Below are 14,864 nucleotides of genomic sequence, written 5' to 3'. Positions count from 1 at the left end.
TAAAATTCCAATATAAATCTTTGGAATGAATGCTCTTTAAAGAAGATTTTTCTTCATGATAAATCCTAAAACTCAACCTATAAAGGAATCTCCAGAGCAAATTTCATGATTACCATATATTTTTTAAAGATTTATTTTTTATTTATACAATAGCTGGGGTACAGGCCAGAGGCGCAGGAGGGTGAGAGGATTCACCAGAGACAGAGCGGGGAGCAGAACAGGCAGACAGACTGAACTACACTGCTGAGGGGAGCAGCAGGCGCGACAGGAGAGGTCTGCTGCACCATGTGGGAATCTCCTTGGCCGGCCGGGAATCGAACCCGTGCTGCAGAGGCTGTGGACAGCTTCACAGTGCTGCGCTCAACCCACTGCGGCCTCTGGGGAGGCCCTCATTATTACCATATTCTAATAGGGAAAACTTTCCAGCAAAAAGTCAACTGCTGTGAAAATAGCTTTTCTAATAGAATTTGCAAAATTATGGAAAATGACAGGGGCGAAATAATTCTCCTAACTCCTGCATACACAGTCAGTACAAAACATAAGTTAAATATTTCTGTAATAGTAAATAATAGTACAAATGATTACATTTGATAAGCATAACATTTTGCAGTATATACAGTATGTCATCTTGACTTTCCAACACTCTGACCAACCTGAAAATCAGGACTTCTACCTTGCTTGGCATTCTGGATTTTAAGCAATATAAGTCATATAATACTTTTATTCATTTCTGAAAAAAAATGACATACTGATTATTTGAATGATTTTATAACGCTGAACTAAAGGCACTATCACCTTGCTTAGCACAAGACTTTAAATACGAGTATACAAAATGTCATCTGATGAGCAGCCTGCAAATACAGCCTCTTCTAAATCAGTATGACAACTCTGAAAGATGCAGAAAATGATAAAAACTCAGATATAAGTACCATCATGAAGCAAATACCAGAATCTGTAAGAACTCTTTACTATTTATCGCCAAACCTACATATAGAACTAAGCCTTATGTCATGAAACAAAAAAGGGCCCAACTACACTACCCCAACTGTAACTTATCTCAGAGATTCAAGGGCCTGTCCCAATGAGAAGAAGGAGGAGAGTCTCCACGCATTCAGAACACTGTGCAACTTCCCTTTCCACCATCTCTTCTCAGCTCTTACCTTTCTGTGTAACATGCTAGGCTCTGCCAGAGAGCAGCTCTCAGTAAGCGCATGGGAAAGAGAATGAAAAATTGCTTTCGAGATGGTAAGGGACAAGACAAAAAGCATCTCAGTAGCTGTCACGCTGCCAACTGTATTCTGAATTTGGGAACTACATAAAAACCTACTGCAACATCAAAACAGTTGTGAGGACTGAAGATGGTACGATTAGAGGAAAACAGACCTATAATAAAGGGCAGAAAAGGATATCCTATATATATATACACATATATATACATATATAAAAAATAATTGTCATCACACAACACTAGACCTCCCAAAAATGTAACAAAGGTGCTGACATCACAGACCATGGACAAATATCAAGTGTAGACAGACCTAACTCACATCTGAGTTAAGGAAGGAAAATAACCATGACCCCTGAGGGAAAAATATGTTACAAAGGGAAGAGTTCAACAGACATAGAGGATAAAATGGTATGCCCTCCCCAAAACAGGAGCACAGGAAAAGGACTGGGGGTGGGGGAAACATATCAGATGGGGGCTGACAGGGGTATAGATGAGGAATGAGATGAGGGAAGACTTAGGAAAATTAAAATCACCACAGTGAGATTTAAAGTATCTCCTCCTTTAAGAAAAATAGAATTGGGGCCTCCCTGGTGGCACAAGGGGTTAAGACGCAATCTATGAAGCTATCCGCAGCCACTGTAGCATGAGTTTGATCCCCGGCCAGGGAGATACCCACATGGCGCAGCGGACCTCTCCTGACTCACCCGCTGCTCCCCTCAGCAGTGTATTTTCAGTCATTCTGCCTGTTCTGCTCCCCACTCTGTCTCTGGTGAATCCTCTCACCCCCCACACCTCTGGTCTGTACCCCAGTTCTTATATGCATAAATAAATAAATCTTTAAAAAAAATAGAACTGAATCATGAAAAAAATAAAAATCAAGAAACGAAAATCTTGAGAAATGCTCACTTATTCATGCTACAATCTAAATTAGGTCATTCTAATTCCAAAATCTATGTTCTTTCTGCTTGAAGAAACTGTTGGAAGTTACCATACACATGACCCTCAAGTATTCAATTCAGACTAACAAAATCCTGATTGGAAGATGAAATCTGTTACCAATTCAAATAAATATTTAAAATTAAAACAAAATCACAAAAACTATGTGTGTGTATAATGTTACTACATAAAACATTAGTTTCAAAAGTTAAATAATGAAATTTTAATAAGGTCTGTATGCACACAAATTATGAATGTGACACTTTAAGTATTATCAGTGTATATTTACAACATTCATGTCTATTATAACCAATACCTGTTTTGGTTACTTTAAAAGCTAAAAATAATTGCCATCACACTACACACATATGTTACTATGATCTGGAAAGGATACTACTGTTTGGAAACCCTGGATTATTTATGAATACAAGAGAAGGCTTCTATCAGTATACCAGAAGAGAACATACTGGTTTTCTCATGAAAATACCTTTTCTTCAATTCAGGCAGTACCAATTATATAAATTAAAGTATTAATTAGTGCCTATTTCTTGGTAACCCACAGCCAGGCCACCTAGAAATTGGGAGCTTAGCCTGGACACCTTCCTCCTTCTACCTTAATTCTCATAATCAATCAACCAACAATTTTTATGAAACTCAACCACTTTTCTTCACTCATTTCTCTCTTCCATTGGTCCAAGCCAATATCCTCTGTGACCTGGACCATCTAGCTGATTTCACTAAATCTAGTCCTCCTTCCCTCCTAATCAGTCTCTACAATGCAATCAACGTGATTATTCAAATTTTTCTTAAACTTTAAATGATTATGCCATTCCCCACCTTTAAGAAAACCATCAATAACATCCCATAATACTTAGGATAAAGACCAGAACATTGAACTACAAACTCTCCAGGGTCCTGCCTAGGGATTCCAAACTCAACAACAACCAAGTTAAATATTGATTCATTATATTTAACAATCTGGAAACTGAACTGAATGAACCCTTCAGTTGTTGCAGGAATCCAGCTGAATGTTGACATCTGAAAATACAGATGAGGCTGTGGCCATATCCTCTAATTTTCAAAAGAAAAGAGAGATTCAGACTTTTATTTGAAATATTCTGACATGTGAATGCTGGCAACTACGTCAAACTTCTGAACAAGCAAGCTGGCCAAATCCGACTGCTCATCTTGTCCTTTCACCTAACTCCACACCACTATCCTCCACACCAGCCACACTGAAGAGTTTTCAGATCCTCAATGAGACCCAGCTTTTATTACCCAAGGACACATGTTACGTGTCCTCAGTTTTGACTTTTCCCCCACATCTCTAATTCTTAGCAATCTCCAACTGGTTCTAAATTTCTAAGCCACTGCTTCCTTAAGAAATCCTCTCTATTCCCTCCGCCTTTAACCCCCTCTATAAGACAAATCACACCGCTATGCGCTCTGAAAATACAACTACATACAACTTCATAACACACTAATCACACCTCAAGAATTACTTAATGCCCATCATCCCCTAGCTTATGGTAAGCTCCATAAAAGGAGGGTCTGACAGGCAGAAGATGTGCAAGGACACAGTTGCAAACACACACTGTTGCTAGCCAGTTCTTTATAAAATGTTTCTTTTTAGAAAACAAGGTTCTGTTGTACTTTTGAAATATTAATCTACACCCAATTTTTCAGAACACGTAAAGTGGTTACAGGTAAGTGATTCAAAAATAAAATTTTCAACTAAAACTATACTGTCGATAACTAATAATATTTATTAAGCATTTATTAAACAGGAAGAACCATAATGAGTACTTTGCATGTACTATCTCATTCAATGTAACAATCTGTAAAGTACATGTCACTGTCATAAAGAGAAAGCAATTTAGATACAGTTTAAACTTTGTGCTCAAGATTACACATCTAATCGGTGACATGCATGAATCCATGCAGTCTGTCTATAGATCTTAAGCACCTACTAAGGAAATTCATAACTTAATAAGAAAAGCCAATTCACCAAGCATCTCTAAAGCACTGAAATAAGAAATGGCTTGTTTCCCGTTACGCATCAGTTACAAGTTCCTCATGCCTCTATCCTGAACCCTTTTCCACAGACACAAAATTAAGGTAAATTAACAATTGCATTTTTTAAACTAAGAAATTTTCTTAACCCACACCCCAACCATAATGATCTTAGTACCAACAATAATGACCTTAGTACCAACAAACTCTTAAGAGCTTTTATTCTGAATTATTTTTAAATAAGTTGATGTTTAAACATTAGTTTGATGGTTTGTACTTCACAGTTTAAACTTACTGAGAAATCTCTAATTTGAAATGTATGACTGCTCAAATTAGAAGAATTCTTCTCACCACAAATTAGAATTCTGAACACTAAATCACTTTCAGACATGGTAAACAGGTAACATGCTAACATAAAAATAAACCGACAGAAACACAGGAAACGGGCGCAGAGATACTAGCGATCCCTTGATGCCTCAATTCTTACTACCTGAAATTCTTGCTTCTAAAACTCAGGGAGCAAATAGATTTGACTAAATTTTCACATATTATCACTTGCTGGCCGAACATTAACTATTCAAAACTCAGAGTTTAGCTCCCTAAGCTCTCATACCAACTCCAGGAACCGAAACGTTTGGGTAACAACACACAAGTAAATGTAGCCATGGGATACAAAAACTTAGGACTCTTGTTTAGCAATTTGACAATTTTAAAAATGTGAATAAAATGCACACATCTACACTTTCATTCACATTTTATATTTTAACTACTCTTAAAAGAATTTTTCGATGTAAATGTTTTGAAATTAAAACACTACCGTAAATACATCTATATGTGAGTGTGTGCACATGAGTAGATATGTTCACACTGTAGCATTCAGGTCACTTAAACTATCAGGCAACCACTTGGTAAATGACAGGTTACTACAACAGAGCTAAATAATGTTACCATGTGGCCACCAAGAACTCTGAAGCCAGTGCTAACCACCCCACCCCACCCCCAGGAGAAATAGGGTTTCCAAAGACAACAGTACTTACAATGTCAGTTTTTAGCAACACATTTCACAGATCACTACGGATTTTTCTCAATGTCACAGAGGGGAGAACATAAGAAACAAAAGGGTACAGAAGTTGATGAGGATGAGAAAAAATTCCAAATGAACTTACAGAAAAATGGTAGGTAACCATTTTAGAAATAACCACTGCACAGGGTTCACCCAAAGCCAAGGGACCGGTAAGCAAATAATGGATCACAAATTTGCCCCCAGTCCAAAAGTAGGGCATTCCTACTGTGCCGGACTGATAGGCTACTCTTTGGATTGTGGAACACTATTACCATTAATATATGCACAATTTTTTTTTTATTATTATTATTACTCCTAAAGAGTAACCTACCAAGTTATCCCACAGAGGAATGTCCTGTTCTCAGACAGCGGGGAAACCTGCCCTGGGATCGGAGAAAGGACAAAACAGCTCTCAGCACGACCGTGCATTTCCCAAGTATTGATCACATCTGAACCCAAGTGTTTCAAAAACCTGTGCTTGACGGAAAGTTAAAACTCAGGCAGAAACACAACAAAATCATATATTCTTTTCAAAGACTCAAAAATTATCTGAAGAACCCCGAGAGGGGGAAGACTCCGCAGCCTGGAGAGGCTCGAGAGCAGCGCCCCGTCTCCCACACGCGCCTCCCACACACATCCCAGAGAGGGGGCCTACCCCAGGGGGGCCACCCCTTCCCAGGGGCTCACCTCAGCCTCGGTGACCTGAGAGTCAAATTCTAGGAGTTGCCCGACTGTCTCCCCCACGAACAAAGACAAAAATCCGAGCGAAGTGCATTTTCAGAAACACCGGGGCGCATCCCCGAGACGGTGTCCGGGGCGCACACCCCGCCCGCGCACCGCGGGGCACGACAGGTGCGCCCCCCCCGAAGCCCCGCGACTCCGCGTCCCCGACCCCCGGGGGAGCCTCTGCCGGGCGGCCGGGGTTCGGGGCGCGCACCCCCAGGCAGGCAGAGCGCCGACCTCCCGCTCCCTGTGGTGCCATGTTCACGCCTCCCTTCCCAGGTGCTCACACCGCACCCAGAGGATCCCTCCCACGTAAAACGGGCAAAAACGTTTCTTTAAAAAACAGCAACGAGCACCCCGCGCCGGCGGTGGGGTGGGGTGCGGTGGGGGGGGTCAGACCCACGGCCCCAGGCGCCCCCCCAGCTCGGGCCGCGCCGGCCAGCGTGGAAGCGACCGCGGCAGGGACACTGGACACCACAGCGACCTAAATTTTTTAATTTTTTTTTTTTTAAAAAGCTGAGGGGCCGCACACCGGCCCGGCCCCGCCGGGGGTCCCCCCCCCCCCGAGCCCGGAGCCCCACCAACCTGTGCCGGTGCTCGTCGGGGCCGTGGATCCAGAAGGCGCCCGGCTGCCGCGCGCCCTTGCCGGCGTCTACGTGCGGGATGAGCACGTCCTCCAAGCCCAGGTCGAAGCGCTTGTGCTTGGAAGAGTCTGGAAGGAAGAAGAACGCCCCGAAACACAGGGTGACGAAGGCACTTAGGATGAGGAGCAGGATGAACTTCTCGGAGAGCCTCAGCGTGGCCCTGTGGTGCGGGAAGGCGGGCGGCCCGAGGCTGAGCGGCGGGATGCGGCGTCCGGACAGGGGCAGCAGCGCGGGGGTCGTCATCGTGGCGCGCGCGGCCCGGGCGCCTCGTCAAGTCCTCATCGCCTCGCGCCGCGCTCCCCTCGGCGGCGCCCCGAGTCTCGCCGGCCCGGGCGGCCCGCGCCCGCGCCTCAGGGAAGGGCGGCTGCGCCCCTCAGGAGGCGCCGCGCCCGCGCTCGTCCGGCCCCCTCAGCCGGCGCGCGGCCCCGAGCGGCCGCGGTTCGCGCCCCGCAGGCGGCCCCGGCCCGGCGGCCCCCGCTCCGCGCCCCCCTCAGCCCCGCGGGCAGGGCGGGCGGGCCCCAGCGCGGAGCGGCGAGGCGGGCGCTGCCATCCCCGCCGCCGGCCGCCGCCTCGCGAGCTCCCCGCCCCGGAGGGGCCTGCGCCGCGCGGGGAGCGGCGGGGGCGCCCTCGGCCCCGGGGCTCCTCTCCGCGCCGCCGCCGGGGAAAGCGGGGTCCCCGCGGAGGGCCGCCGGGAGGCGCCGGGAAGCGCCGGGCGAGGAGGCGGGCGGAGGTGCGGGCCCCCCGCGCCCCCCGACGCGGCCCCCCGGCTCCCGGCCCGCGCGGAGCTGCGACGCTGCCCGCTCGACGGCCGGCGCGAAGGGCATTCGCGGCCGCGCTCCCCGCGCCCCGCCGGCCGCCGCCGCTGTCGCCGCCGCCCGGGCCTGTCAGGAGCGGAACTTCCTCCTCCGCCGGCCACTGAGCGGCCCCGGCGCGCGCGGGGGGAGGGGGAGGGGGAGGGGGCGCCCCCGCCCGCCCGCCGCCCGCCCCGCCCCGCCCCCGCCGCCGGCTCCGCCCCCCGCGCCCCGCGCCCCGCGCCCGCCGCCCGGGCGAGGCCGCCGCCGGCCGCGAACGCCGAGCCGGGGCCCCGCGGCGGCGCGGGGAGGAGCCGGGCCGGGGCCGGGAGCCCGACGCGGGCGGCGCCGCGGGCGCGCCGAGGTCGCCTCCGCCGCCGCGCCGGGGCCTCGCCTGCCGGGGGGCGCTCGGCGCTCGCGCAGCGGCGGCCGGGCCTGGCCGCGGCCTGCTGGGCCCGGGGGGCGCGCTCGGCGGGCGCCGGCACCGTTGGGCGCGCGCAGGCCCGGAGCGGGGAGCGCGCGGGCCTGAGGCCCCGACTCGCGAGTGGGCGTCCCCGGGCGGCGGAGGGCGAGGTGCGCGCGCACGCTCCGGGCCGCCGCGCCCCTCCCCCGCCCGCGCCGCCGCCGGCCCCGCGCCCCACCCCGCGCCCCCCCCCGCGCCCCCGCCGGCCTCCCCGCGCCCCCCCCCCGCGAGTGGACGGCCGGGACGAGGGCTCGGGTCCAAAGGTGCCGCTGCGGGGGGCGCTGTGGGGCGACGGTGACGTTGACTCTGGCTCCTGGGAGGGCCTGCCTTCAGGGGTAACCCTGGGGTGCCTTCTTCCGGGTGCACGTTGGGGGGCACCTGAGGCTTGATCACCGCTATTGAACCGGGTGCCTCGATCGGTGTCAAAAATAAAATGGCTACTTGGCCCCCTCCCTTCGCTTCCTTCATGAGCACTTGGGGACCACAGCCTGCGCCCCTAACCTGGGGTCGGTTTCTGGAAGGTGCCCCCCCCCCTTATCAGCTTCACCTCCAGCCAGCCCTTAGAAGAAAGAAGTGTCAATGAGGAGGTGCTAAAGCCTAAAAATACAAGATTATTGGGTCTCCCTGGTGGTGCAAGGGGTTAAGACGCAACCTAGGAAGCTGTCCCCAGCCTTTGAGGCACAAGTTCGAACCCCAGCCGGCCAGGGAGCTACCCACACGGCGCAGCAGACCTCTCTTGGCTCGCCCACCGCTCCCCTCAGCAGTGTGTTTCAGTCAGTCTGCCTGTTCTGTACCCCACTCTGTCTCTGGTGAATCCTCTCAGCCCCCCCCACACACACACACCCCAGCTCTTGTATGCATAAATAAATCTTAAAGAAAAAAATAAAAGACAAGATGATTACTTAAATTTAGGCTTAACAATCCGAGTCTTTCTGTGGTCCATGGTATTGAGAAGAATAGTATTGTGATTCAGTCCAAAAGAATGTCCTGGCAATATATATTCTCACATCTGGTTTATCAGGTTGTGTTTTGTTCTGATACTGTTTTCATAAGTTGTCATTCCGTCTGCACTTCCCTCTACCATCCTTGCTGATTTTTGGTGGGGACTGGACAGGAGGCTCTTAAGTGGGGTGGGGGGGGGGTGAAAAAGCAAGCCAAGACTCCTCATGTTCAGTAGTAAGATCCAAAGCACATTGCAGAATGCACTGTTTTCAGAAGCTGCCTGTCTAAACTACATGTGACAAAACAAGTCACTCTTTCTTGATCCTGCTTCACCAAGTAAAACAAAGATACGAAAGTGTTAAGGGCCACTTCTCACTAGTTCACCCAGTCAGGATGGCAGTAAGTAGTGCCCAGTCCAAAGTGAGAGTTGTGTTGGACACGAGTCTGGAAATGTAAATAGCAGGTTGACACTGAATCCTTAACCACAAGAGACACCCAGCATAGAAAACCAGCCACGTCCTAGCTGAGCAGTGTGACAGACCAACTCAACCTCTCAGCCGGATGAGAAGGCAGACGGGTGCCTCTTGCTCTGTGTTGCCCTGCCTGTTTTGCAAAATTCATTTTTCCTTCAGGAGATTTAAATAATTATTTAAATTACAAGTTATTGTGGATGTCCAAATGCAGTCTACCTTTCTAAGGCCATTGATGATATTAGTTACTTTATTATAATCCTACACCAGCAGCAAAAACGGGCGTATGTGTGGGTGTGTGTAGGTTCTTACATAGTGGTTCCTATGTTTTAAAAGAATCAGTACTGTTGTTCTTTTTTTAAAAAATAAGTGGCAAATGTATTCGTAAGTTCTGATTATAAATATGTAAAAATATGCATATAAAAAGATTAAAGGGGACTATTTGGAAAAGATTATATTATCAACACATGATTTTATGTTACCTTTATATTTTTTATATGTTACCTTTAGAGTTAAATGGTTTAATCAGTTTGAGAAAAAGTCAGATTTCAAATAGGTAGACTCAGATGGACAGCCCATCTGAGGGCTGTGCATGAAATAAATATATACATGGCCATAGGGAAGGTTCTCATTCCAGAGAATTTAGAGACAATTTCACCTTCAAAGAGTAGTTACAGTTTGATGGAAGGTAAACACCAAATTACAAAATGGAAGATAAAGTGATCGTTCCCTTTTTTGGAAACCCATATGAAGTAGTGCTTTAGGGAATTGGAATGATCAAATTCTAACAACACAAAACTTACCCCAACATATTTCACCATTATATTCACTTATGCATTACAATGTAAAGGTTACTCCTATTTGTTCAATGATATGTTAACTTTTCTATTATTGAAACAATTTAAACATCTAGTCTATGGGTGCCCCAGCGCAGACACACACAAACATGCTGTCAAGCTTTGTTTTCAATGAAACTGGAGAGTTACTACTAGGAAAAAAATACAGCTGGTATATAACACAAAACAAAAGTTTTGATTTACTTACATAATCTTTCTTAATTTCAGCTGGCTCCCTAGGTATTCAAGAAAGATGTTAGAGAAATTCCAGACATGGCCACTAAATATGTAAGGAAATAATCAGATGTTGGCCCTGCTCTTTCCACTCTTGCTTTCATCTATGAGGCTTTTTGTTTTTCTCTGAGGTCAGGGATAAGCTGAAGTTCAGTGTTATGAAACTCTCAAGTTAGCTCCATGAAAGTTAGCTGAGCCATCAGCGATCTCTCTCAGTCAAGTATTTGATGCTCATTTGTTTATTTAAGTCCTTTGCAGAAGGACTGCTGCGACAAGGCCTCTAGTATGTGCTAAGGATTTGGAGCATAAAGTCAGAATCCTGTGCTCAGTGACCTTGCATCCCCCTGCTTGGTGTGGGGGATAGATCAGCACTGACAATTACAAGACCGGAAAATGTCTACTGTAAGAATAAAGCCCGGGGGCTTATGGGAACCCTAAAAGGGCACCTGAAAGGGGCCTGGGGTCATGACTGGGAGTGTCAGGGAAGGTTCCTGCATCAAGGGCCACCTGAACGGAGCCATTCCTTAACCAGGAGAGAAGGGTGGTCTTCCAGCCTGAACCTACACAGGCACCCTGAGCTGTTTTTTCTCACCTCTTTCCTACATCCCTCCCCTGTTTTACTCTCCAACAAATAGCTGCCTGACCCTGATACCCCAACACTCTTGGGACTGGGAAAGTGAAGTTGCAAATTTTAGAAAAAAACAGACTCAACACACTTCTAGTCTCCCAGTGACTTAGACAGTGTCAAGCCATGAGGATCCAGAAACTTAAGCTTCATGACGCTCATAGTAAATCTCTGAATCCAGCCATATCTAAGGCTAGTTCATCCCGTGCATTCAGTTACACAAGCCTGTACATTTCCTCTTCCGTCACAATTAGCTTCTGTGCCTTGCTGTGTAGTCACAACAATACACAGCATGTCTTTGCGCAGAGGCTCAGTGACTGCCAAGTACTATGAGAAGCACCAAGTTGTGTAAGTGTGAAGAATCAGGGTTCCCACAACAATACACAGCATGTCTTTGCACAGAGGCTCAGTGACTGCCAAGGACTATGAGAAGCACCAAGTTGTGTCAGTGTGAAGGATCAGGAATCCACTGTTATGGTGGCCAATAGCTTGGGCCAAGGACACACTGGACTAGAAATGAGAGAGAACAACTGTCTTCTTGGACAGTCACGGGGAGAAGACTAAATGGAAAGGGCTGGACAGAGCTAACAGGGACCTAGAGCCTCGCAGTCCCTATGAAAAGTGTCAAAATTGGATGCTCCTGTAAACCTTTAAAAAGAGCCATCCGATGCCAAAGAAGGTCAAGCAGATGTTTTTAACCCCTCAAGGCACCTAGCCTGACAGTGTTTCATTAATATATAAGTTATGCATAAAGCATTCTCAAACTGTCTTGTGTGATCTTAGTCTGTTTAGTTTCTTCATCTGTAATATTAAAATAAAAATTAAATGAGACAATGTGACTGCTTCCCGCATAGCTGGGATTCTGGAAATATGAAGTCTTTTTACTGTAGACATCAAGATGAGTAGGAGTTAGCAGATGAGAGAGATGGGAAGAACCCTTGAAAAGATTTAGAGGGAGGAAAAAGAGCATGGGTATGTGTTAGGGGAGCCTCCTTTTCCCTTGCTCCCCAACCCTCCCACCCCCGCCCCTGCTTCCATGACAGGGGAGCAGTGAAGTTGTCCTACTGGAGTATAACTTGTGGGTCCTTACATCACTGCTCTTCACACTCAGGAGTGATCACTTGATTTGTGTGCACCACCGCCTTCACTGCAGTCATTGGCTCATGGTTCTTGACTTGTTGAGCTAATCTATTAAGAAGGCCCCAGATATGGGCAAATGTATCTCCTTGTTCCCTTTCTGCCCTAGACAGTGAACTTGGGTAAACATACCTATTCTGAAGCCCCAACCTGCCCTTTGGTGGGTTGTTCTGAGGCTAAATTCTGCGAAAGTTGGGAGTTAGCAGAGAGTACAAACCCTTTTGGGTTTATAGGTCAAAAGCCTTGTTTTTTATTCACTTATCTGTAATTAAACCGGCATTTTAGATATCTCCTCTTGACTACGTCATTTCATCCCAACTTAGGAGTGCAGTGGGGTGGGTCTAGGAAGGACGTTTGGAGGATCACCTTCTTGAGCCTTTGAGTTGTTTTATATGACTAGAACACAGATTGTAGCAGGGAGGGTGGTGCAGAATAAAACCAGAGAGGTCAACAGATTCTTCCTGCTGCTGTAAAGTCATCACTCCCTTTACTCCACACAAATAGTAATGATAACTAAGTATCAAAAGAGAAAACCAAAAATGCACAGCTAGGTCCAAAAACAAACCTTTTCATAAATCAAAAATAGAACCAAAACAAAGGGTGTTCAGCAAGTCTGAAGCCATGAGATCCCCGTGGGCCTAGTTGAGAAGCCAAGATGTTCGTCCCCTGCATGGAGACAGGAACTAAATTTGCTCCAGAGATGGAGGCCAGGAGCCAGCTCCATTCTCAAAGTCAGGAATTTGTGAAAGGAAGCTGAGCATAAACTGCCACCAGCCCACTGCTTTGGGAAGCAGAAGGACAAAGAGACAGACTTGGAATCTGGAACCAAGCCAAGCAGATGGCCGGGCGACTGGTCCTTGATACCCTCAACATAACAACAAGAGGATAAGGGTATCAAATGCCCAAATTATATCCAGTTCTAAGATGGAGGTTCAAGGAGGCAAGCGGAAGCAAAAATCACTAAAAAATTGGAGGGGTGAGCACAGAGAGCAAAAGAGGGAAAAAGCAGCACTACACTGAAACAAAACAGGAGTAAAAAACTTCCCACTCAAAGTGAGTCTGACCCCTGTTCCAAAAACATAGAGACATCTAATGCTGAGAAAGATGGCCAACGAGATGAGCGCTCAGAATATGATTTCACTCCACAGAAAATGAACTTGATGGAACTCTGTGACAAAGTTTTTTAAATGTCTTTCCAGTCTCAAAAAGTGATAAATGAAAGCTAACACTCACTGTAAAAGGACAAAAATTAGGGAACAGGTAAAGTCTGAATACAGAACAGGTGAATATGAAAAAGAATTAATGGAAATCTCTAAAATAAAAATACTGTCATTGAAATGAAAACTTTAATAGATGGCCAACTTGTAGAGTTGGCCAAAGTTGAAGAGAAAAACTAATGAACTAAAGGGCTGTATGGAGGAATTCACACAGAAAACAGTATAGAAAAATAAGGAGATTAGAAGATGGGAATGAAAAGTTAAGATTCATGAGTTTCAATTGAGAGTCTCCAATATACATCTAATAGAAGTTCCAGAAGGAAAAGCTGAAGGGGGAAGGGAGGGTGGATGGAGAAAAGCTGTACTTTAAAAAAAAATAAAGAAATGACTAAAGGTTTTCTAACCAAAACTACACAACACCAGGTGTCCTAAACAAGATAAATAAAAATAAACTAACACTTATGGCACATTGTAGTAAAACTACAAATCAATAAGCATAAAGATAAAACCTCAAGCTACCAGAGAGAAGATATTACTTACAAAGGGACTATAACTAGACTTTTCAAAAGGAACAACAAAAACCCAAAGAAGATAGACTATCTAAGAAATAGTGAATGGAATGCTCACTGGCAACCTAGAATTTGATTTTTAAATAAACTATCATTTAAGGGAGAGGATAAAACAAAGATATTTTCCATCATGAGAAAACTAAAGACAGTCCACCACCCTGGACCAAAAGAACTATCAAAGAATGTACTTCCCTCAGTAAGAAAAATCAGCCCAGAGGGAAAGCGTAACATGTAAGAAATACTGGTGAGGGGAGAAATTTATAAAATGTCGTGATAGAATTCAAAATAACTACTGCTGTGTTAAAATAAAAAGTAAGATGAAGGAAGGAAATGTTCACTGGATAAAGCACTCTCAGGTGTGGTCAGGGAGAGGGTTAGGAATAATGACTTTGTCTGAATACTTTGTATATAAGGTATTTTATTTTATTTTATTTTATTTTTTTATTAGATAATAAATTTTATTGTTATATTCCCCATACAATTGCAGCCCCCCCATTCTGACCCCAATCCCTCCCCTCCCGCCCCCGCCCCCCTAAAAGTGTCTCTGGTTCATAGTTTTTTGTTGATTTTGATTTTCACTTTCTTATAGTTATTCATTTTCCTGGTCCCTTATTTAAGTTTTCTAGATTCCTGCTATGAGTGAGACCATCCGGTATTTTTCTTTTTCTTTTTGGCTTATTTCGCTGAGCATGATCCCTTCCAGCGCCATCCATGTTGCTGCAAATGGCATGTGTTTATCTTTTTTGAATGCTGAGTAATAGTCCATGGTGTATATGGACCACATCTTGATCCAGTCATCTATTTTTGGGCATTTGGGTTGTTTCCATAGCTTAGCTATTGTCAGTAGTGCTGCTATAAACATAGGGGTGCAGGTGCTCTTTAGAATTGATGTTTCTGTGTCCTTTGGGTAAATACCTAGGAGTGGAATTGCTGGATATATAAGGTATTTTAATAAAAAATGATCAAGAGCTTC

General features: G+C 46.1%; 1 protein-coding gene across 1 annotated transcript in view; it reads right to left on the bottom strand.

Moving 5' to 3' along the window:
- The window catches only part of MAN1A2 (mannosidase alpha class 1A member 2), a gene marked incomplete at its 5' end in the record, with an annotated part of 78,284 nt that extends 71,434 nt beyond the window's left edge, over positions 1-6,850 (bottom strand). Inside the window, one exon of the mRNA XM_084243290.1 lies at positions 6,549-6,850. Within this exon, the coding sequence (XP_084099416.1) occupies positions 6,549-6,850 (302 nt within the window). The remainder of the gene's footprint in view (positions 1-6,548) is intronic.
- Positions 6,851-14,864: the final 8,014 nt, after the last annotated feature.

The sequence above is a fragment of the Talpa europaea genome (genome assembly GCF_964194135.1).
Source record: "Talpa europaea genome assembly, chromosome: 9".
NCBI classification, from domain to species: domain Eukaryota; kingdom Metazoa; phylum Chordata; class Mammalia; order Eulipotyphla; family Talpidae; genus Talpa; species Talpa europaea.
The sequence above is the reverse complement of the archived record's forward strand: the minus strand, read 5'-3'. Positions and strand labels throughout refer to the sequence as shown.